Below are 25194 nucleotides of genomic sequence, written 5' to 3'. Positions count from 1 at the left end.
AACAGCTACCCACAGTGCACCGCTCCTGAAATTGACGCAAGACGTGGGCCATGGACGCACAAATTCGATTTTAGATTTTAGGTATGGACGCTCTAAATCGATTTTATAAATTCGGTTTTATAAAATCGATTTAGATAACTTCGATTTACTTCTGTCGTGTAGACAAGGCCTTATGCAGCTGCAACACTTACCAATTCTTACCACTTTCCCCTCCCTTCTCCTTGTTAACACTTTATCAAGGGAAGGAATAGTGTATGCCTGTGCTTACTTCCTGACACTATGCCAGCACACCAGCGGTTTTCCATGTCTTTACTTAACCCTTACATATTCCAACATTGAGCAGATATATTTATGTTTAAACACTGTTTGGAAAAAGTAGTGATAAAGAATTGAGAGACTGGAGAAAATCGATTGCAATATCTGTGGTAAGAAAAGATTTAAATTATTAAATTAAACATAAAATCAGTATGTTGGACTTCAACACTAGTAAAAGAAAAGGCAAATTATGTGAGAAAGGGGGGAATATTTGGAAAGTTCTATTAAGGATAGTCAGCATGAATCTACCCACAAATAAGAACTTTGTACTTGAAACTTGGGACAATAATTTCTAAAATGTTCATGTCAGCTCATTTTTCTGGGTCCCTGTGCTCTCTGGCTCCCTCCGATGTGATATGTAGGGGGACAAAACTGCAGAAAAAATCATGGTATGGATGAGAAAGCCAGCTAATGTCTGCTTGGGAAAAGGGGCGATACAAAGCAGCAACCCCATGGGAACTGCAGGAGAACTGCACTCAGGGGCGGCTCCAGGCACCAGCACACCAAGCGTGTGCTTGGGGCGGCAAGCCACGGGGGCGCTCTGCTGGTCGCTGCGAGGGCAGCAGGCAGGCTGCCTTCAGCGGCATGCCTGCGGAGGGTCCGCTGGTCCTGCAGCTTCGGCAGACCTCCCATGGGCATGCCGCCGAATCCGCAGACCGGGGACTTCCCGCAGGCAAGCTGCTGAAGGCAGCCTGCCTGCCGTGCTTGGGGTGGCAAAATACCTAGACCCACGCCTGACGGCACTACTACTTGTGGCAAGTTAATTGTGAATTCCCTTGTGTGCTCTCACACCACCACTCCATCTCATTATGGGTCACCGAGCACAAGGTCCAGCCATCAGCTGGTTGTGGGTCTGGGGAGGAGTGTGGCTGACCAGGTGTTTGCAGGGTGACTGCTGTGGACTCCCCATGTCTGATATGTTTACTTGCATCTCACCACCACCCATCCTATGGGAAAACCACCAACTTCCATGGCTCTAGAAGCCAATTTAATGCTCCCCGGTCTCATGGGCAGCATTTCTGTGCTGCACCTCTTCAGTGATGTACCTTTAAGGAGCTCGTGCAAGTTAATATAGCAAAAACATAATGGAATATGTCTGGAGGTAAAAAACAAGAAATAAGGAAATATATTCATTGGTAATCTATTATCAAAACACAAGAATGCCCTGGGCTTATTAATTGGGAAAGCTACTCTCAAACTTTACCAGCAAGAAGAATAAAAACAAACAAAATACTGGGCAGCACAACCATAACTACTATAGATAAACCATAGGACAATTTTCTAGCATTGTATGATAACGCCTTGCAGCATCATAGTATCTTTCCTCTTAGAATCTGGAAATGAGTAATATAAGGAACTAGTGGGATGTGTGTAAAGCTCGAACTAAGTAGTAAAGAGTGCAATACAGCACAATCAAAATAATATAGGCACTGGAGAAACTTTTTATTCAAATAAGGTAAAATTCAACCCTCCTATACTAAGCTTATGCATAGATCAATAAGCAGAGGTGATTAGTGAAATTCACCCCCTTTAAATATGTGGTCAAGCCACGGGATTCCAGTAAAGTCCCTATGAGGATGGAGTTTTGGTTTGGATGGAGGGAGAATCTACCCAGAGTTCAAGGGAAACTGAAGCTGTGGCCTCATGTCTATAGTGGACCCAGCAAGCCCCTCTACATCATAAATGAACTTCATTCATGGAGAGGAAATAATATATATAACTTTAATAACAAGTTAGGTACATGATTTGGATCTTCAAATATTTTTACAGGCAACTTGTGAGCACTATAGATCAATGAAAGGACAACCTTGGATGGTCTCATCCTATCTAAAATTTGCTATATTGGACAAGCAATGAGTAGTGATGAGTCAATATAAAATTATTTATAACAGAAATTCTAAAAGGGAAAACTAAAATAATCCCAGTGACTTTTCAACTGACAGAATGAAAGAGACAAAATCTTGGAAGTGCATTATTAATGGTAATATCATACCACAGGAGTAGTCAATGGGTGGTCTGCGGGCCAGATCTGGAGCACCAGATACTTTTGAATGGACCCTGAAATCACAGAATCATAGGACTGGAAGTGATCTTGAGAGGTCATCTAGTCCAGTTCCCTGCACTCATGGCAGGACTAAGTATTATCTAGACCATTCCTGACAGGGGTTTGGAAATTTTTAAGAGCAGGTTAGACAATGATGGAGATTTCACAACCTCCCTAGGCAATTTATTCCAGTGCTTAACCCCCCTGACAATTAGAAAGTGTTTACTAATGTCCAGCCTAAACTGCACTTGCTGCAATTTAAGCCCATTGCTTCTTGTCCTATCCTCAGAGGTTGAGAGGAATTTTTCTCCCTCCTCCTTGTAACAACCTTTTATGTACTTGAAAACTGTTATCCAGTAGTGCTGGAAATGGGGGATCAGAAGGGCCATAGCCTTCCCACTTTTTGCCGGGGTGGACCCCACCCCCTTTCCCTTCTCTTCCCCCCAAGGCCCCATCCCCCCATCCAGGCCACCATGGAGCCTGGCTGAGGAGCCCGGGCAGTTATGGGAGCCCCGTGGACCCTACACCTGCCTGTGGTGTGGGAGGAGCTGAGAGCAGCCCCCAGCCTGTGTCCCTGCCCCCCCAAGCTCCCTGCCCAGACCAGGGGAAGTGGAAAGTCCACCACTCTACACTAGCTCACCACATGGCTCTCCCTGACCTGGTTCTGGCCTAGGGGTGGGGTCTCGAAGCCGCAGACAAGCCATGGTAAGAACTGCATGGGCAGCTGTGGGGAGCCACGGACTCTCCACCTGCGCTGGGCAGGGGGCTGCTCTCGGATGGCCTTCCGTATCACGGGCAGGTGGATGGTCCGCTGCAGCTCAACACAGCTGTTATGATGTCCCCTCTCAATCTCCTCTTTTTTCAGACTAACCAGACCTTTCATCGTTTTTGTTGCTCTTCTCTGGATGTTCTCTAATTTGTCAACATCTTTCCTGAAATGTGGCATCCAGAACTGGACATCATACTCCAGTTGAGGCCTAATCAGTGTGGAGTAGAGCAGAAGGATTACTTCTTGTGTCTAGCTTAGAACATTCCTGCTAATACATCCCAGAATGAAGTTTGCTTTTTTTTTGAAACAGTGTTACACTGTTGACTCATATTTAGCTTGTGATCCACTATGACCCCCAGATCCCTTCTGCAGTACTCCTTTCTAGGCAGTCATTTCCCATTTTGTATGTGTGCTATTGATTGTTTCTTCCTAAGTGGATACTTTGCATTTGTCCTTATTGAATTTCATCCTATTTACTTCAGACCATTTCTCCAGTTTGTCTGTGTCATTTTGAATTTTGATCCTATCCCCCAAAGCACTTGCAATCCTTTCCAGCTTGGTATCATCCACAAACTTTATGAGTGTACTCTCTATTCATAGACTCTAGGACTGGAAGGGACCTCGAGAGGTCATCGAGTCCAGTCCCCTGCCCTCATGGCAGGACCAAATACTGTCTAGACCATCCCTGATAGACATTTACTAACCACCCCAAATATCTCCAGAGATGGAGAATTCCAGCACAACCTCCCGAGGCATTTATTCCAGTTGTTTAACTACCCCCAACATTAGGACTTTTTCCTAAATGTCAACCTAATCCCTTGCTGCAGTTTAAGCCCATTGCTTCTTGTTCTTCATTAGAGGCTAGGTAACAGTTTTCTCCCTCCTCCTGAATGACACCCTTATGATACCTGATAAACAGCATCATGTCCCGTCGTCAGTCTTCTCTTTTCAGACTAAATAAACCCAATCTTTCAGCCTTCCTTCATAGGTCATGTCTGTCAAGACCTTTAATCATTCTTGTTGCTTCTTCTCTGGACCTCTCCAAATTTCCAATTTCTTGAAATGCGGTGGCCCAGAACGGACACAATACTCCAGTTGAGCGCTAACCAGCACAGAGTAGAGCGTGAAAATGACTCTCGTGTCTTGTTTACAACAATACCTGTTAATAGCATCCAGAATCATGTTCGCTTTGTTTTTGCAACAGTATCACGCTGGTTGATAATATTAGTTGTGGTCACACTATGACCAACAGAATCTGTCTGCCATACTCCTTGTAGACAGTCTCTTCCATATCTTTGGATGTGTGAAACTGATTGTTCCTTCCTAAGTGGAGCACTTGCATTGTCCTTTATTGAAGCTTCATCAGTTACCTCAGACCATTTCTCCAAATTCCGCGCTAGATCATATTTGAAATTTTGACTCTGTCTTCCCAAAGTAGTAGCAATCCTCCCAGTTGGTATCGTCCGCCTAAACTTAATAAGCGTACTTTCTATACCAACATCTAATCATTGGATGAAGATAATTAACAGAGCCGGTCCCCAAAAACAGACCCCTGCGGAACCCCACTTGTTAACCATTCCAGCAGATGGGGAGCCCATTGAATAACTAATTCTGAGTACGGTATCCGCCAGTTATTAGCACCCACTTCATAGTAGCCTCATCTAAATTGTATTTGCCCTAGTTATATCATAAGGCATATCATGCGAGACCTGTATCAAAAGCCTCTAAGTCCAGGTATACCACAGTCCACTGCTTCTCCCCTTATCCCAAGACCATTATCCTATCTAAAGAAAGCAATCAGATTGGTTTGACGTGAGTTTGTTCTTTACAAATCATGCTGGCATATCCCTATCCATGACGCACCTCCAGATGTTTGCAGAATGATTCTTTAATACTTGCTCCATTAATCTTCCCTGGCACAGCAAGTTAACTAACTGGTCTGTAGTTTCCTGGGTTGTTTTATTTCCCTTTTTATAGATGGGCACTATATTGCCCTTTCCAGTCTCTGGAATCTCTCTGTCCTCCCATGACTTCCAAAGATATGGCTAGAGCTCAAGATACCTCCTGCTCTATTAACCTCCTGAGTATTCAAGTTAATACCATCCTCTATTAACTCCTTGAGTATTCTAGGTCATTTCATCAGGCCCTGGTGACTTGCAGGCATCTAACTTTTCTAAGTGATTTTTAACTTGCTCTTTTTTTATTTTTATCTTCTAAACCTACCCCCTTCCCATAAGCATTCACTATGTTAGACATTCTTTCAGACTTCTCAGTGAAGACTGAAACAAAGAAGTCATTAAGCATCTCTGCCATTTCCAAGTTTCCAAGTTTAAATATGCCATTATTTAAATCATTCATGAAGATATTGAACAGAACCAGATCCAGAACTGATTTCTCTGGGACCTCACTTGATACACCCTTCCAGCTTGGCGGTGAACCACTGATAAATACTCTCTGGGGATGGTTTTCCAACCAGTTATACACCCACCTTATAGTCGCTCCATCTAGGTTGCATTTCCCTAGTTTATGAGAAGGTCATGTGAGACAGTATCACAAGCCTTACTACAGTCAAGATATACCACTTTCCCCTCTATCCACAGGGCTTGTTACTCCATTAAAGAAAGCTATTAGCTTGGTTTGACATGATTTGTTTTTGACAAATCCATGCTGACTGTAACTTATCACCTTATTACATTTTAGGTATTTGCAAACTGCTTAATTATTTGTTCCACTGTCTTCCCGGATACAGAAGTTAAGCTGACTGGTCTGTAATTCCCCAGGTTGTCCTTTTTTTTAGCTTGTTCTTTCTTTATTTTAACCTCTGATCCTACCTAATTTTCACTGGCATTCAAGATGTTTGATGTCCAGTCGCTACTAACCTTTTAGTGAAAACTGAAACAAAAAAGTCATTTGGCACTTCTGCCATTTCACATTTTCTGTTATTGTTTTTCTCCCCTCATTGAGGAATGGGTCTACCCTGTCCTTGGTCTTCCTCTTGTTTTTAATGTTTTTGCAGAATGTTTTCTTGTTACCTTTTATGTCTCTAGCTCATTTAATTTTGTTTTGTGCCTTGTCCTTTTCTAATTTTTCTACATGCTTGTATTATTTGTTTATATTCATTCTCTGTAATTTGACCTAGTTTCCACTTTTTGTAGGACTCTTTTGAGTTTCAGATGCATTGAAGATCTCCTGGTTAAGCCAGCGTAGTCTCTTGCCACACTTCCTATCTTTCCTATGCAGTGGGATTGTTTGCTCTTGTGCCCATAATAATGTCTCTTTGAAAAAGTGTCAACTTTCTTGAACTGTTTTCCCCTTAGAGTTGCTTCCCATGTGACCTTACATACTAACTCCCTGAGTTTGCTAAAGATTGCCTTCTTGAAATCCATTATCTTTATTGTGCTGTTTTCCCTCCTACCATACCTTAGAATCTTGAACTCTATCATTTCATGATCACTTTCACCCATGTGACCTTCCGCTTTCAAATTCTCAACCAGTTCCTCCCTATCTGTCAAAATCAAATCTAGAACAGCTTCTCCCCTAGTAGCTTTCTCCACCTTCTGAAATAAAAAATGGTCTCCAACGCATCTTTTTATTTTTAATCTAATCTTTTTATTTACTTATCAGTATTGTTGTTGTTTTATTGTATTCTCTGGAATCTGAACCTTGACTATACCTTGACCAAAAACTTTGGACCTTGACAAAAAAATAATTTACTATCTTTGTCATACCATGTCTAGTTTGCAATTTAAGGACATTTTTGACATTTTTTAATCTGATTAGCATATAGTATTAAAAAGACTTGCTCATATTTATAATGACAAGAAAAATTATCTATATGATTTACAGACCTTTCCAAAAGAGGTTGTACATGATACATTATATAATGCCAGTTTTTCTCTTAAGGGTCAATCTTCCAAAGACTTACTACCAGGCAGAGCTCATAATTCATCAGTTGTAATTTAACCACTCTGAGCAGTCTCATTGACTTCAGTGAGACCACTCATAGTACGAAGTACTTAGGGTGAAATCCTGAGCTCACTGAAGTCAATGGGGGACTTGCCATTCTCATCAGTGGGGCCAGGATTTCACCCTAAACTAGCTAGTGCTTGCTAAACCTGTTAGCATTTGCAGGACTAAGTCATAAAAAGAGAAATAAACCGAACAATTATTAGTCTAACTGTACTATCTAGATTCCTTACATACAGCAATGAATTACTTTTTACAACTGGACTATGAAAGATGGCTAATACAACCAAAGATAAACGAGTTGGAGAAATACACTTGTCAATATTTTATACAGTGCTCCTTCAAGTGTATTATGAATTCTCAGTGGTAGATTCTAATCAGATCAGTCCTTCTGCTTATTCTGCACTTTTCCTAAAGTTTTTTAAGTATCTGTAGTGGGGTGGTCACCCGCTCCTGCCTTAAAAGGCTTAAAACAGCCCTGAGGAGAGGGCTGTGGTAGGGAAGGAAAAGCGGGGCTGAGTGAGGAAAGCAGCCTCAAGGCTGGCTTAATGTGGGCCCAGCTGGCCTTTATAAGAGGACTGGGGCCAGAAGCCAGAGAGAGACTCTCTCTAGCTTTGAGAGGGAGAGGCCTGGCTGCAGGGAACTGAGAGAAGGTACCTGAAGTGGAGCAGGGCTGGGGGAAGGCCAAGGGAGCTGTGGCCTAGTGGAAGTCCAGTTAGGTACTGGAGTTGCAGGGGGCAGCCCACGGGTAGGCAGAGGCAGCAGGTCCAAACCCCCTTTGCCTATGATGAGTAGCTTATATACTTCAGTCTGCCCCAGCGAGCGGGAGCTAGATGGTGACTGCAGTAGCCCACGACTGAGGCAAAGTGGGGATAGAGCGTTAGGGATTCCCCTAGGTGGGAAGACCCTGAGACTGCAGGGGTATTGCCAGGGGGCAGCACCACAAAGACAAGGGGTACCGGGTCCTAGGATGGACAAGGGGGCCGGTGGCAGTGGGACACTGGCTTGCAGAGGGCGCTCTGTGCTGGAAAGAGCTAATTCCCTGAGACGACCAGTAGGAGGCGCTGCAGTGGTGATTCCTGCACCGTCACAGTATCCCTTATATCCCTTTATAGTGACTAGAGTTATTCATCTTAAAGCTCATCTGTTTTCATACTCAGGATCTGCATTGTTATTCGGTTCCTCTGTTAGATCTACTGACATTTCACTAAGCAAAAAATAAATTAATCATCCTCTTCTTAACGCTGTCATAATCTATCTTACTTGTGGTGATGCAGGTGATAAGCTTGAAATACGTTTGCAGTACTTTATAACCCTGCTTGCACTAATTAAACCTTCTGGCTGCACTTACATATGTAACTTGTTTAACGTGCAAAGATGGATTCTCTTTCCCAGCATATTGCAGAGATCACTATTCATACTGATTTGCCAAGGACCAATTTATGCCAGACCTTCCTGGCCTCCAAAGTTTTAAAAATTATCATTATATAACACCATAAATTTATGTGGTACATTATAAACAGGATGTGACTTGTCTGAAGAGCTTACACTTTAATGGCCAAATCCTCTACTGGTGTAAATTAATATTGCTCATTGAATTCAGAAGATCTATGCTGGTTTTCTCCAGCTGAGTAATCCACAATCAATGGAATCAAATGTCATTTCTCTGATGTTTTCAAGACAAAGAATCCCAAAGGTGTTTGCAACGCATGACACTGTAACCTTGAAACAGTAATTAAAGCTTCATAGTTTTTTGTTTCCTTGGATGAAATTCAAGGCCCTAATAATTTTTGCCCTAATTTTAGCATGCTCACTCTAATAATCAGAGCAGAATTTGACTCAGACTCACTATTATAAAGCACTATTATAAAGCAAAGAAAATGCAGAGTACCAGGTATGAGCTCCTGAGTTCAACTACAGTCAGACATTCTTTTATCAGGGTGCATATATTGATAGCTAAATGACTTACTGTGATGATTAGCCCCTTTTCCTGGAAATATTTGACCAGTGGAACAGCATTCTGCTTGAAATTAATTAGTCGTCTTTGAGTGGCTTTGAGGTTATCATCAGGTCTCCCTTGCTGTTCAGCACGTTTCAATAACCTTTCTTTCAGCCGCTGATTGGAACAGGCCAGAAACACCACCAAATCTGGAGTGCAGATCTGTAGTGAGGATTATCCAAAAAACCTGTGATTTAGTATACCATCCAGAACAGCCATAAACAACAGTAACCTTTTCACGTAAGTCTTAAATATGCTATCCTTGCACATATTATTTCTGAGCAGATTGCTAACTTTGACAAACTCAGTAATTCTCAGTTGACTTTGTAGGCTACTTTATATATAGACATGTTTGTCACATTTTTGTTCCTAAAAGGTTTCAGTACATTGTAACTAAAATTTAGATCTTAAAAAAATCAAAATATCAGTATCCCATATTCCACAGGAAACCCCTGTGTAGTTTCCAAAAGTAAGTAATTTATTCAATAATATGGCATTTAAAATCCAAAAGTCACTACAGAGTTTACTAGGGTGCAGAGCCAGAAGACGGGAGACCTGATTTCTGTTCCCAGATCCACTATAAACTTCCTCTGCAATTTTTAAGGACAGTCTTTTATTTTTCCATGGCTCAGTTTCTTTATAGTAAAATGATGATAGTATCATCCAGTTATTCTTGATTCAGGACATTCTTTTTTTCTCATCTTTCTTTTGTCTGTATGTCAGCACATTTCCATCTCGAGATGTTTCCTAATCCTGACTTGACTATTGCAGTCAGTTTTCCAGAAAGCTTTTCCTGTCGTTAAGTCCTCATGCACTAAAGTTTACAGAGTGCAGAATTCTATAGCCAGATGATTCAGCTGGAGCTGGATGTGAGACCATATCAACCCCATGGTTCCTCAAATTCTAGCCATCTCACAATTCAATTTAAATTGTCCTTATGATTTTCAAAGCTCTTCATGGACTTTTAGTTACTTCTGTTATCAACCAGAAGTTTCTCAAGTGAGAGAGACCTCACAGAATAAGTAAGATCAGCAGAGTCATGATAACCATTCATAGAAAACCTGCTAAAAGTTCTCATGAAACAGAAGTCTTCAGAGCCCACTGTTCATTGCTTTATTCCATACAATAAATACAGTGGGGAAAAATGTCAAAAGCACATAAGTGGCTTAGATGCTGACTCCTACTGAAAGTTGATGGGACTTAGGCTCTTAAACCACTTAGGTGCTTTTGAAAATGTTACCTGATATTCTTGGTGTTCCCCCAGCCTACAACACCCATTCTCCTCAGTTTACTGAGTCTCATTGGACTGTGAATCCAAAGCATCATGCTCAGCAACGCTACTTAAGCTGTGCTATTTCACAAGACTGACTGGACCCCTGGCTTGATTCAAGCCCTTGTTCAGTTGTTCTGCTCCATCTATCTTGAACTTTCTCCTCTTTCTGTAACAAAGCAAGTTGCTTCTCTTTAAATCTTTCTTTTTCTCTTTAGCCTTTCAGAGTGTGATGTTCCTGACTGTTAAGGAAGCTGGATAAAAATAAACTCTATTATATGGTGCAGATCTCCATCTGACTACAGATTACAAAAGGGTTGTGTGCATTCCCACATGCATTTATTTCTGATGCCCCTAAAATTCATTGCTAAAATTTAAACTTCTCTGTATTGTGTGTGTAAAATATATGATAATATAATAGTTAATGGTCAAGAGTGCAAGGTACATGGATTATTTCCCATAAAGTTACCTATGTATAAATTGACTTTATCTTATTTAGATAGTGCAGACAATGTTTAGTAACGTTAAAGGGGTATCGTTAAGAATTCACATGTATTTTACTTATTAAAATGTGGACAGAGAATGATTTACATACCCTAAAGTAACATGTTTATTAGTATAATCATTCATAAGTAAACTACTGTAGTCATTAACACTTTATTTATGGTAGCACCTTCCATCTCAGAATTGTGAAGTGCTTAGGCTGACAAACCCATATGAGGTTCAGTACAGAAGTTCTGTCACTCTTTTACAGGTGGGTTTTGTGGAGAGGTCAAGAAACAAATTTTGAAAAGTGGCCTCTAGTTATGCATACTTCCGTTTTGTGTGTTCAACTGTAAACATCTTTGACCTGTTTTTTCCGGGATGCTGAGCTCCTGCAACCCCAGATGAAGTCAATGGAAGCAACAGCGGCTCACCATAAAAAAAATTTAAAATTGAGGCACCCAAAATTGATGTAAACATTTCACAATTTGGGCCCAATCAACGGCACAGAACCTAGGAAGTACAAAAGGGGAAACTTTGACTAGATAATAGGAACATATTTAGGACTATTAATAACAGTAAGATAGAAATAAAAATCTTAAGGGAGACTGAGGAATCACCAGCACTACAGTGAATTAAACTAGCTGATGATTGGAAAAGTTTAAAGATAATGAAATCATTCTTTGTGCCATGAGGTTGACAGGTGGGGAATTGGAACTGAATGACTAAATACAGTCAAATCTAATGATTGTTTGGTACAGACTGATCTCTGTTGAAGTGATGAGAGCTATTCTGAATGCAAATCAATTAGCAATATTAGTTTTGGTCATTTTTAACAGCATTTTCCATTAACTTACGGAATAATATATATTTATAATTTTAAAACTCATGTAGAAAACTGCTAATCCTCTCCCTACTCCCCAACTCCAACAAAATAAAATAAAATTTCATATTGTTTCAAGCTATTTTAATTGTGTAGTTAACTAGGTTCTTCTGTCCCTTCTACACACCCTATAATCACAAGCCAAATTAATTGTGACAGCTGAATTCAAAAAACATCATTACTCACAACACGACCTGTGTAAAGTTAATTTCTGTGTTAGACTTCTGTGCAACAGCATTCTGGTAAAAACAGCTACGTTAAATTCAGGTGATTGTTGTTAAGCAGGGGTATGAAAAAGAACCAGAGGTTGTGGGGTTTTAATGGGCATATAGTAGTAAACAAACCCAATTTACAACATGAGATTTACTCACCATTGGAGTAAAAGTACTATGTATTTCAAAGTGTTCCAAGTCATTGAACCGTATGGCTATAGAATGCATGGTGGAAAGGTAGTGTCACCTAGTGGGGTGAGCATATTAGTGGTACCCAGGACCTCCACTGTTCTAATCCTGGCTCTGTCACCATCTTGTACTTGCTAACCAACCTTATGCAAGTCACCTAAGACCTGATACAGTTTCCACTGAGAATAGCAGAGGACCAGTAAGGACAGAGACAATATAGTATTTTGGACAAGTAAATAAAATTGTGGCTAACTTTTAACTTACACAGCATATCTCCTAATGGCCACCTGTCCTGGCAGAAGTGAAGAAAGGTGGGCAGAAGTCAATAGCCTCCCCATATTGGCACCAGTTTTCCCCCTCTTTCGGTACTCCAATCCACAGCATCCTAATGTAGTTGGGCCTTATCAAGAGCTGCAGCTGTTCTAAGGCCTAGCCATGTCCGTAACCCCATGCCTTCCGCTACACGAGGACACCATCAGGGCTCCTCAAGTGCAGTAACTGCAATATTCTGCCCTAACCTCATGTACAGCATAAAATCACACACAGAGTGAGCAACAAGAAACAGATTCCCCAGGAAACCAATAGCTCCCAAGGAAAAATGGGGAGAGGGTAGGACTGTGTAGTGGCATAGAGGGCAAAGCAGGAAGATGCCTTCTGCCTCGCACCACCTTTTGTGAGCAGCCCCTGTTCCTCCCCCTCTCCCCATACTCACAAGTCAATCTCGGTGCTTGAAAGAAACACTAGATTGACCAATGGCAACTCTCCTAACAAAGGAGAGCTGCCCATGGGCTGGCAAATGCTGTGGCCCCACCACACAAACTGGGCTGATTGTGAGGGGCCAGCTCCTTTTAGAGTCAATGGAAAGACACATTCTGGGTCTTAGTTTTCTCTTCCAAGTTTTAAAATTAGGATAAAAAGAGGCTATATCACAGTGAGTTCTGTGAGGAAGAATTAATTGTTTTCACATTGCTTTTTAAAATGTAAAGCACTATAAAAGTGCTAAGTATTATTATGGTTAATGTATTTTTTTACTAACAACAGTAATAGTGTAGTAAGCTTCATGCTGTTAACACCAGAAACCCAGTAGCTGAAGCTGTTTATCCTGAAGCCTTGGCTTTTATGCTTGGAAACACATATCATCCACCCAGAGAAAATATCAGTCCAAATAGTAGTTTAAAATTCTTAACACGTGAAGCCTATTGTCAAATCAAGCTATTCTCTAAAAGGTTTCTTAAAAGGAATAGTGATTCAAGGTTATATTAGATGTTAACATATGTGGTGGGCCTACACAATAGATTCTAATTTTTGTGACAGCTGCATTAATACCCCTCATCAGTAGAGTACAAATGTTCAGTCAGAAAGCAGTTGAAAAACTGTGCTATAAAATTTATGTTTATTAGCATTTCACCCTGGTGTTTAGATGCAAAAAGTGTGTTGCTCACAAAAAGAGAACCTCTCCCTTACATGCAGATATAATTTTTATTGGAAAAGTGCAAAACACTCCAAATATTAGTGATGACTGCATTTCTTTTCTTCATGAAGCCCTGTGTTTCCTGTTTACCACCTAACCTCAGCAGCAGCTATATCTTCAAGAGTATGCATCAGCTATGGCTTCAAGGGTGTGCATATGAAGTAGGGATGTGACAAATTACTGTGGACACAGAGATGTGTGGGAATAATTCACTGGCGATAGATATAGGTCCCTTATATAAAAATTAGTATTGAAAATGTTTTTGCAATAAAGGTTTTTTCAAAAGTGGTTATAATTCAGTTGAAAATCAGCCTGCTGTTAAGATACATTCAAAAGTACATTGCTTTGAATTTCCTAACTAGGGGACAGATTGTCTGAGGATTAGCATGCAGAAGTGATCCTCCACATGCAGATCTCTCCAGCCCTGCACAGAAAGAAAAATCCATCATCTCCATACCAGTGCTTCCTCTAATACTCTTCTTTTGGGACTCAAGGATAGCTTTCTGTAGATCCAGCAATCTGTGCACAGGCAAGCAGCAGGAAGGATGCAGATACAGTCAGGAACCCATTGTTCTTATCTTATAGCTTTACACTCACTACCCATCTTTAAAAGTCGTAGGTGAGTAGACAGCAACTGTCTGGCTCCAAGGAATGGGACCCTCAGGCAGTAGGAAGGCAGAGGGCTTCCATATGGTTAGTCTTGTATCCCTTGGGGAACTGCAAAAGTTGTGAGTCACACCCCATTGCCCATTATAGGGAGATAAGCCCCACTCTCCATTCCTCTGAGGAATACAAAGGAAATCCCAGATGGGAACTATGGCTGAAAAGACTAAATACATTTTCTGTTTCCTATTTTAATAGATTCATAGATCCTGAGGCCAGAAGGGGACCATTGTGATCATTTAGTCTGATCTCCTGTATAGCACAAGCCATAGAACTTCCCCAGAATAATTCATAGGGCATATTTTTTAGAAAAACATCCAGATTTGATCTAAAAATTGTCAGTGAGGGAAAATCCAGTGTGACTCTTGGTAAATTGTTCCACTGGTTAATTGGTCTCACTGTTAAAAATTCACACCTTATTTCTAGTTTAGTTTCAGCTTCCAACCATTGGATTGTGTTACATTTTTCTCTGCTAGATTGAAGAGCCCATTATTAAATATTTATTCCACGTGTAGGTAATATATAATCAAGTCACCCCTTAATCTTCTCTTTTGTTAAGTTAAATAGACTGTGCTTCTTGAGTCTATTGCTAAGGCATGTTTTCTAATCCTGTAATCATTCTCATGGCTCTTCTCTGAACTCTCTCCAATTTATCTATGTCCTGTGACCTCTCCCATGAAGCTGAAAAAAATATATGAAGTGTCTTGACTCCCAAAGCAGCTGGCACAGTAAAAAGAAAAACTTAAAAGACTGAAGAAAATGTAGTTAAAAACTGATGTGAAAGTTAAGGTGGGGGGAGGGGGATTAATTTATTACATGAAGCATGTGAAGAATTAACCACGTGAACTATTCCCAGAGTTGAACAAATGCAGCTATGTTTGCAAAGCCTTATGTTTCCAGTGCATTAATACTCCATGATACGTGCCTAGACTGTGCACCACGGTAGTAAAAACCCAGACTGATTCAGTGCTCACAAATTATCCTTTCTACATTTGTTGTTAAAATTAAGGGCCATCCATGTAGAAAGGACATACATATTTTATGTACACAGATAACTAATGTAAGAGTAATTAAGCACTGGAATAAATTACCTAGGGAGACTGTGGAATCTCCATCATTGGAGGTTTTTAAATATAGGTTAGACAAACGCCTGTCAGGAATTGTCTAGATAATACTTAGTCCTGCCTGAGTGCAGAGGACTGGACTGGATGACCTATCCAGCTTCTTTCAGTCCTACATTTCTACGATTATTAATGTTACACATGTATATGAACTGTAGCATATGAAAGGGATCATACTAATTCATACATGACTCAGTACATGAACTCTTAGGACCAATATGTAAAACACATGCTACTTGTATAGCTTTCGTACATGTCATATATTTGTATTCCATGCTTTTTCTTATGTAGGTTCGGAAGGGTACAGGGAAAGGCATCTTACTCATATGAGGCCTGATCCAAAGCCTTTTAAAGTTAATGGTAAGACTCCATTGATCTGAATGGCTGCTGGATCAGGCAGGGAGTAACTAGAATCACAATGCTTGAATTCTCTGAACTAAAGGGTGGGAGGAATTGTTAAAGGACCAAACTGTGAGAATTTGCATGTTTTTTTCCTTTGGTAGATGGTAGGAACGAGAAGAGATTGCCTGTGTTCATAGTAATTTTGTTATAAATATTACCCAAATCTAAAACCTATAGACCAAATTCTTTACTTGAGATCCAACCCCTTTGCACTGTACCAGAGGGCCATGTTCTCGCGATAAATGTCCAGCAAGGAGAGCTCCCACTAGCATAAAGCTGGAAGATGTGGTTCTTGCATCAGCTGCTCCTGTCCCTGGAGTAGGTGAAGTGTCTAAGAAAGGTGGGGCATGTTGAGATGGGATGTGGCTGTTGTGGGTTTGAATTCCACTACACCTTTCCTCCACTGATGTAGAATCCATTGGAGGTCCCACGCCAGTGGTGTAAATTAGAACAACCAGGGGTTGTTCTAAATCTTACTGGCATAGACTGGCCCTCATGGTCAGGGTGCAGGAACTGGCTCCCCAATCCCCACGGAGTGGAGTTCAGCAGAGGAGAAATTCTGGCCGTGTGTAGGCAGTAGGTATTCTAGTATGGATGACTTGCTTGTTGAGTTTTACACTAGGCAAAAAACATACAGCTTCAACTAGAAACACAACAAGGGGGTGCAGAATGGTGCCAGTCCTCTTATCTTTTATAATAAAAATTTCTGGTGATCAAATCCAATTCTCTTTTAGTCTGAATCTCCTACTTAAACCAGTGTAATTTGGAAGTAAGTCTATCGAAGGCAATGGTATTACTGGAATAAAGCCAGCGTAAATGACAGGGAGGCTTTGTAATCTCTGGAGGTATGTTTCATGTCTCGTCTTATTAATCAGATTGCAATAGTTGCTAGCTAGAAAATTAGATGATTAAACTCTCTTTTTTCCTCATTAGGAAAAAAAAGAAAGAAAGAAAAAAGAAAATATCACTAATTTGCTTCATTTCTTAATTCGTGGTACATTCTACTGGATACTCATGAGAAAACTTAATTGATAGTTCATGCACACTCATCATTAGATTAATAGTGCATTTAACTCTAATTACACTAATAAAGGTTACTATAAAGTTACTTTATGTCCATTGTGTGGTTACTCCCCATGATAATTACTGATCTGCTGTGTATAATCCTATCTCTGCCGGGTTATTAGACTATTTGCATAATTTTTCTTTTTTGTTTTAGGAAAACATAAATGTGTTTCCAATTATGCCAAAGATGCATGCTGCTGGAAGGGGGTTTGCTGCTAATTTACTTCAGTCTTTCATAACGTAGGTGCTATGTGGGTAACACAATTGTTTCCCCAACATTCATATAGGTATTTATTCTGATTAGACCTAGACTGGGAGTTGGGGCAATTGCCTAGTGGGTTAGATCTTCACACTAGCTGGAGGGTCTCTTCTCTCTCAGATGCATGCAAGTTGAGCATGAAATTCATGCCTGTGCAAAGGGAACTTAAGTGGGATTTAAATGGTATATAAACCGCATATTGGCCCTCTCTGTGCATATAAATATCAGCCTGAATACACTGACTGGGAGCTCTGTTACTTATGACTCTGATGCAGCCATCAGGGCTTCAGTAACAAGTGCCAATAGCATTACCTGCTAGTTGGCCTTTCTCCCTGCAGATCAGCATCCCAAACATATAGTCAACAGTTCGGCTTTTTGCTCCTCCCTCAGTCTAACTCTCACTCCTGGACAGCAGGCACCTCATGGAGGGTAACTAGAACACACAGGCAGTGTGTTAAAACCCTCCACCTCAGCATATAGGAGTTAGGAAGCAAGGGTTACTGATCACGCAGACCAACTTTACTCTTCCAAAGCTAGGTTTTGTCCAGCTAGGTAGAGCTCCTACCCCTTATGCCTTTAGTCAAGTATTAGTCCATTAGGAAATGGTATTTTGGGGCTTGAGCAGCTAGGGACAAAGGATAAAATGGTGAGGCCAAGAGGAGATGAACAGTTGAATCTGTGGCGGACAGTGAGCTATTTGAGATGGAGTTTTAGGAATGGGGAAAAACAAGAGAGGAGCAGGCAAGAGGAGGAAGATACATAGATTTTTGAGAGGGAAAAGGTAGATTTACTTTCTGAGCAATGGATTTATTTTAGGGGTGACAGATGAGATAGGAAAAGATGGATTTGTTTTGCAGGTGTAGAGAATCTGGCTCATAACACTTTGTGGGAGGGGTTACAAGTAGAGGTGGGTGTGTAGCTGTTGGAATGAACCAAAATGCACCAACCAGCAGGAGGAGTCACTTTCATCTTAGATAAATAACAGCACAGTTGAATTCAAGAGAACTTCAGTTGTTCTGAAGAACAAAATTTTCACCATCCTTCCCCTTTTACTAAGTACCTGCCTTTTCTCTATAGGCATTAAGATTGAAATTCACCTATCAGTGGATGGTCATTAAAGATCAGTGATATAGTAGACTTGTAATTGTTCTGCTCTTCAAATTCCAGCGCAGAGAACAGAACTAGTGGCCAACACCAACGTGGGGCTGTATAAGGGTTGCAGCTACTATTTCCGCCCAAGGATTTGAGTAACAGACCTAGAGGATCTGTAGTGCTGCCCTGAGTCTGCTGTTGTATAGGAGGAGAATTCAGTTCTCCTCAAGTTCCTACAGTGTCCTCTGCACAAAACCTGTTTTATTCCAGCATTGTGGAGGGAGCATGGACTCCTCCCTGGGAGAACTGTATTTGAGAATTAACAGGTTAACCTAATTCATACAAAATAGTTCTCTATAAATTAAGAAAAACAAACAGGCTTCCAATCTTCCGGTTTGCAAAGCACATGTAGAAATGAATTTACATGTTCTTAGAGGCATCTTTAAAAGAACATTGTATATGTTTCATTGAAATTTAACTTCCTCAAATTCATCCATATTATCTAGCTCACACAACACAAGTAAAAATACTTATTCTTTACAAATTAATCTCTTTATTTTAACATGGAATTACACTCTACACTCTTCATTAACATATGAGTTTATTGCAATATCTACCATACATTTCATTTCATTATTGATATATCTACGTGTTAATAAATTCTAGTCAAATTTGGATGTCTTTACTCCTGCTGAGATAAAAAACAAACAAAAAACCTGCTGAACTCAGAAGGGAAAAGTGATATATCAGTGAATGAAAATGGAATAGGAGTAATTGAAATTAACTGAAAAATATTGTAATGCTAAGCTGTGGTTTTCCTAGGAAGGAAAGACTATTGTCACCTCAGAGACTGGATGAGAAGGTCAAGCTGCAGTTTCTTCTTCATAGGCAATTTGAGTTCAACTCACCAATCAGAGCCATCGCTGGAGCTGAAGATACTTAACATGCATGAGCATGCTGCTCCTGTAGGTGACTTGCTAGATTTCAAGCTGACAGGTTAATACTAAGTAAATCGCTTTCACCTCAGCATTTTCCAAAATGTGCTTGGAATTTAAATAACTCTCCAATATTTGCCAGTCTGAAGGAAAGTGGAATGCTTGCTTTTAGGATACTTATTTGTTGAGGCTCAAAGAAGGGACAAGCCAGAATTAAATCAGCAGTACTGACAGCCTCAAGCATTCAAAAATAATGAACAGGTCTCCAAAAAAATCATGAACAAATTTGGGGTTCTTTTCATTTGCTTTTTGATTCATGTTTTCAAGCTTTTCTCCATGACCAGGAGGGCTAGAAATTTATTTTCATTTAAAATGGTAGCTGAGATTCTCATGTAATCACATGATTCAAGGAGCTGGAATTTTAAGAATAAGCAGTATTATTACAAAAGTTGGCAACACTCTTGAAATAGGAAATGGGAGAATCAAAACTGGGCAAGAATCCAAGGCCTTCCTGTGAGAAAAGCTATCTGGGTTAGGATGTGAGATGTTCAGTTACTAGGAGAAGGAGTTAAAGCAGAGAAATAAAGGCCTTACTTTGGACATAGACAAGTGGCTCTAAGGAAAACTGTGACTCCCAGTGTTCAGAGTTTGATTTTGACATCATACTAGATTACATCAGTCATCAAATCATTTTAATGACTGGAATTACACCAAGTGGTCATTGCTGCTATTGGGTGCTGAGCACTTTTGCTTCTCAGATACCATGGTGACAAGAGCCTCGGTATTACCAAAATTAGAAAATCTAGAAGCCAGTTTATTATTCTAACTTATCCAGTATCTACAGAGGGAGCTGAGACATTTCTGCGTAGTCATATGGAGGTTTTGTAGACCAAGAAAATTGCACCTCGATTCTAATTTGAAGTGTCATCTGTTCCTTTGGGCTTTAAGGTGTAAATATGGATGCCATGCAGGGAGGACTAGCATGACTAGAGATTATTGTTTGGAGAGTTGTCTGTCTTCTCCTTGATTTGTAGATCTGAAGTGGTACAGAAATAATAGCCACCTCTGGGTACTCTGAAGATGTACATTTACTACAGGCATTCTGACTAGCTGAGATGCACTGTGTTTTAATATGATTCTACATAGTACTACTTTGGGAACATTCTAGCTGCACAACACCATCAAGCTGATGGTGGAAACATAACTGGGAGATACTATAATCTCTAAACTATTCCTATGTTCAGGAATATTAGCATTAATTGGTTTGTTTTGGCTCAACTATATTTTGTCCTAGCAAAAAGGGAGTATGTGAAGTTCAGTAAATCAAGCTTTTGGATTAGCCAAAGTGGCAAGAAGAAATGTGTTGAAGTTAGCACGAGTAAATACATCAGAAGTTTAACTAGAATTCACTATCAATAAAAACTGTATGAAAGAGCAGACACTGTAATTAATGCTCATACTGTAGCATTTTGTAATGCCTTGATTAAGTAAAGAAAAGATTTAAGCCCAAAGAATGCTAACTCTTCATAATTGAGCCATGTGAGCTGGAAAACCAAATAACTTTAATTTTTAATTAAATACGCATAATTTTAATATCAGATATTGTGTTAAAGATGCTTCTGATGATACAGGCACTTATTTAACTAATTTCTACATGTGCTTGCAAACAAAAATGGTAGAATGTTTTCCCTGCTCTTAGCCTTTGTATTTTTTTAGTATAGTGAGCCATTTCTGACAATTAGCTATTAGCTTATCCTTGTAATTACCGGGCATAAGTCCTTCATTAATCACTTTCATAATGGACTAGAGTGTAAGCCAGTGGTTCCCAAACTTGGTTCGCGACTTGTTCAGGATAAGCCCCTGGCAGGCCCTGGCGAGACACTTTGTTTACCTGAGCATCCACAGATACAGCCCCTCGCAGCTTCCAGTGCCCATGGTTCACTGCTTCCGGCCAATGAGAGCTGATGAGGGGGCAGGGAGGGAGGGTAGGAGGCAAAAGGAGCAGTGGCTGCATACAGGCCGGTACTGGTGGCCCCTTCTTACTGGTATGCCGTACCGACCCATACCAGCCCACTTTCACCCCTGCCTAAATCTCTCTAGCTGCAGATTAAGCCAATTACTTCTTGTCTTACCTTCAATGGACATAAAGAACAATTGATCACAGTCCAGCTGTACTGCTCCCTAGCCAGTTATTTTCCTAACTGTATTTGTGCATTTGATTTTTCCTTCCTGAATATAATACTCTGCACTCATATTCACTGAATTTCATCCTATTGATTTCAGACCAATTCTCCAATTTCTCAAAGTCATTTTGAATTTTAATGCTGTCCTCCAAAATGCACAGAACCCCTTTTAGTTGGTGTCATCCTCAAACTTTATATGCCTACACCAGTGGTTCCCAAACTTGGTTTGCAGCTTGTTCAGGGTAAGTCTTTGGCGAGCCACGAGACACTTTGTTTACCTGAGCGTCCACAGGTATGGCCACTCGCAGCTCCCAGTGGCCGCGATTTGCTGTTCCTGGCCAATGGGAGCTACAGGAAGGGCTAATAAGCAGAGCAGGTTTCAAAAATAAAACAAAAACACTTTTAATGAGCTTTAATGCCTTTTAGCACTAGCTAATGCTAAGAACCAGTGATACATTGTAAATGTGACTTGAAAAGAAGTTTTCTCAAAACTGGGTTTGTGCCGAGATGCAGAACGTTTTTAAATGTTTATTTTTCCCAGGGCTGCCCGGGTGGGACGGGGGCAAGTGGGACAGTTTGCCCCAGGCCCCTCAAGAGCCCCCACGAGAATATAGTATTCTATAGTATTGCAACTTTTTTTTATGGAAGGGGCCTCTGAAATTGCTTTGCCCCTGGCCCCCTGAACCCTCTGGGCTTCCCTGTATGACCGCTCTTCTAGCCCTACATTTCTATGATTCTGTAGTAACATTTATACCCTAATACTGCATCGAGGTTAAGTAAATCTCCTTCATTCAGGGAACTCTGTAGAGTTGGCATGTGTATGGCAGATTTTCCTCTCTATGGTCACTATTCCAGCCCATAGCCTAGCAGCCTATATGCCCTTACACACACCCTATATGGAGGTTTTGGAGCACTGGATCTTGATAAGAATGGAATCTCTCCTGGCCAACCTCCAGCCTGCCATCAACAACATTCTCCACAGTAGCCTATTCAGAGGCAGTGCAGAGCCTGCCTCTTTGGTGTATCTTAGGTACAGAGGCCCCTTATGCAGATACTCTATCCAGACATCTTCCTCAGCCTCACTTCCCCACATCTCACAGGCAGAGCAAATATAGGGTTCAAATGGCACAGAGCACCTATGCAGGCACCCTCTATTTGCCTCTAGTGCCAAAGAAAAAAAGACCCAAAATTGCAAAAATGTTTGATTGAATTAAACAAGGCTGTTTATTTTTGAAACCTGCCCTGCTTATTGCTGTCTGTATTCCACCCTCTTCATGTCAACTTAATCTCTCTTCCTGCTTTACCCATTCTCCCCAATTTCCTTTATTACTTATCTCCAATTCCACATAATTTAACCATTTACTCTTTTGCAAAGTCTACCTGTTCATTCTCTCCCATTTCATTTGATGTCATTATGTATGTTCTTGCAATGTGATTTAGCTCTGTGTAAACAGTATCAAAAGGAGGGGACTCCAGTGAAAATGCTGCTTTGCAAGTGAACACTTCTTTGGTAATTACACACTTTCACAGGCCAGTACACATCCATCCCCAGAACGCTACAGATTATAACAAATGACAAGGGATGAATTTATTACAACACTCTGTCCCCACCGTCCATTGTTGCCCCCTCCATCCACATTTTATCTATTTCAAGAGATCCTAGAGGGTAATCTATACATCCACTGTACTGTGGCATGTTCTGCATATCCCAATACAAACTCACAATATGTATTATTAATGACACAGCACACAAAGTGTGCAAAGTGCCTTATAGAAAAAATAATAAGACACAGCCGCTGTTCTAAAGAGTTTAGTCTAGAAACTTTAAATTCATTGTGATGAATGCTGTTGCCAAACTGTAAGGTGGGGATGGGATGAGGAAGAGAAATGGTTGTTAAAAAGATCACCTGTTGTGGGCATGTGAACATCTTGATAGTTCAATTAAATTTAACCTTTTGAAATGTGATTGTAATAACCTAGATTGTGCATCCCTTACTCACACTGGTGGGCACTGACTCCCATACCTAGTCTGATTGACTTCAGAGGGACTGAAGTCAATCATGTGACTATGTATTCACATGAATACTTACACAAGTAAGTACTCACAACATAAATAAGGGGTATATATTCCAGGCTAAAATGATTTGATTATTTTCATTACTGGGGATTTCAACATTTCCCTTACAAGTTCTACTTCCTCGTAGATCTTCTAATTAAGAAGTATCTTCTTATTTAATCAAAACGCCCTTTGCTGCAACTTCAACTCATTATTTCTCATCTTTTCACCTTTGGTTAATGAGAACAATTTTTCCCTTTCCTTATTATAAATTATGAATAGCTTCTACACACAGCCAGTAAGAAAGCTTAAACATTTATAAGTTGTAAAAAACATGAGTCATGTTTTTAATTGCTGTCTTATACAAATTATTGTGAAGTGTTCAGTAGTTTGTACTTCACAATTCCACTGCACCTTCTACCTAAGGATCTCTAAACACTTTATAAACATTTTCAAGTTTAGCCTGAAGGCTATGTCATCCCTTCAGTTATTATCCTCATGCTACAGAAGAAGGGTCTGAGTCACAGAAAGGGTAAGTTGCTTACTGAAGCTTATTACTCAGAAATCTATGGTAGAGCTGGGACTAGAACGCAGATCTGGTAGCTAACAGTTGCCAACCCAGTACCTTAAGCACAAGACCATCCCTCTTATGGTTGGAGAATTGTTGCTTGCTCTACAGAGATCTTTTAAGAGAGAACCAGCATTCTTTGCATCTATAAAATACAAAACCAGGAGAAAACCTGATCCTTTCCCCATTGATCATGCCACACAGCAGATTAAAATAGTTCTAGTATATTTTAATTCATATGTCAGTCCTAGGTCTATAGTAATTTCCATGGCCCTTTTGTGGGGGGAGGGAAGGGACAAGAATAGGGAAAACAGTATTTTCTCCCTATTACCTTACCCTAAAAAGCTCCACCAGCTCTACAATTCCAGACTGGAACATGGCTGCATACATAGGATTACTCACAGAGATTCAAATAGCACTACACTGTATCTTGGAGTCAGACTAGGACTCTGAGGAATATAATTTAGCAAATGCCATTTGATCAGCTTGAAAATGAAAGAAGTGACTGATAGTATATTCCAGCCTAAAATGACCAAATATATCCCCTTTCCTCTGAAAAGCATAAGAATAAATCTACAGCAGCCATGAAGCAATGGGACATAATAAAAAGGAGCCCAAGTTAGCATTTGTCATCATCCTCCTCTGTTTGCCTAATCTCCTAGGATCAATGAGAGCTAACAATGTTACCAGAAAGGTATCTTTAACGCATACTGTATTAGAGGAACTTTGATAGGACAACTGAATTTTTTAAAAAGTTAATAAGAGATATTTGAACACAGCAAAGAAGAGTTCACAAATGAGCCTTTACCTCTTCCTGTTCCCTTTCCGTGCAGATGGATTTACCTTTCAGTGGCTACCCCCATCATGCCCTCAGGCTTGACAGAGGCATAGTGGTATTAGTCACAACATCTTTAAGAGTGAAATGCACCCCTGCATAGGGGTTTATGTGGGATTTAAGAGGTTTATAGGCCAAGTGCTGGTCCTATGTACATAGAATAATTTCACCATAGGATAGTTGTTGGGGGTATGAAGAACCTGTGCAGCGTAGTTTCTGCCTATCCCTCCACGCCAATCTCTTTTCATTCTTCCCTTGCCAACAGAATCAAACAAACTCTTAGCACCAAGAAGCTTCCTCTGCTTCACCGCTAAATCACTGCTTTTAGTTGTATGCCATTCGTCATCATTCATCTGTAAGCTCTTAGACCAGGAGTGGCCAATCTGAGCCTGAGAAGGAGCCAGAATTTACCTA

General features: G+C 40.4%; 1 protein-coding gene across 1 annotated transcript in view; it reads right to left on the bottom strand.

The window, feature by feature from the left end:
• The window catches only part of AK5 (adenylate kinase 5), a 172957-nt gene that overhangs the window by 136091 nt on the left and 11672 nt on the right, over positions 1–25194 (bottom strand). The window contains exon 6 of the mRNA XM_032802465.2: positions 9064–9255. Within this exon, the coding sequence (XP_032658356.1) occupies positions 9064–9255 (192 nt within the window). The remainder of the gene's footprint in view (positions 1–9063; positions 9256–25194) is intronic.

This window comes from Chelonoidis abingdonii, chromosome 7 (genome assembly GCF_003597395.2).
Source record: "Chelonoidis abingdonii isolate Lonesome George chromosome 7, CheloAbing_2.0, whole genome shotgun sequence".
Classification (NCBI taxonomy): Eukaryota; Metazoa; Chordata; order Testudines; family Testudinidae; genus Chelonoidis; species Chelonoidis abingdonii.
Note: the sequence above shows the minus strand (reverse complement) of the source record. Positions and strands in the feature narration are given on the sequence as shown.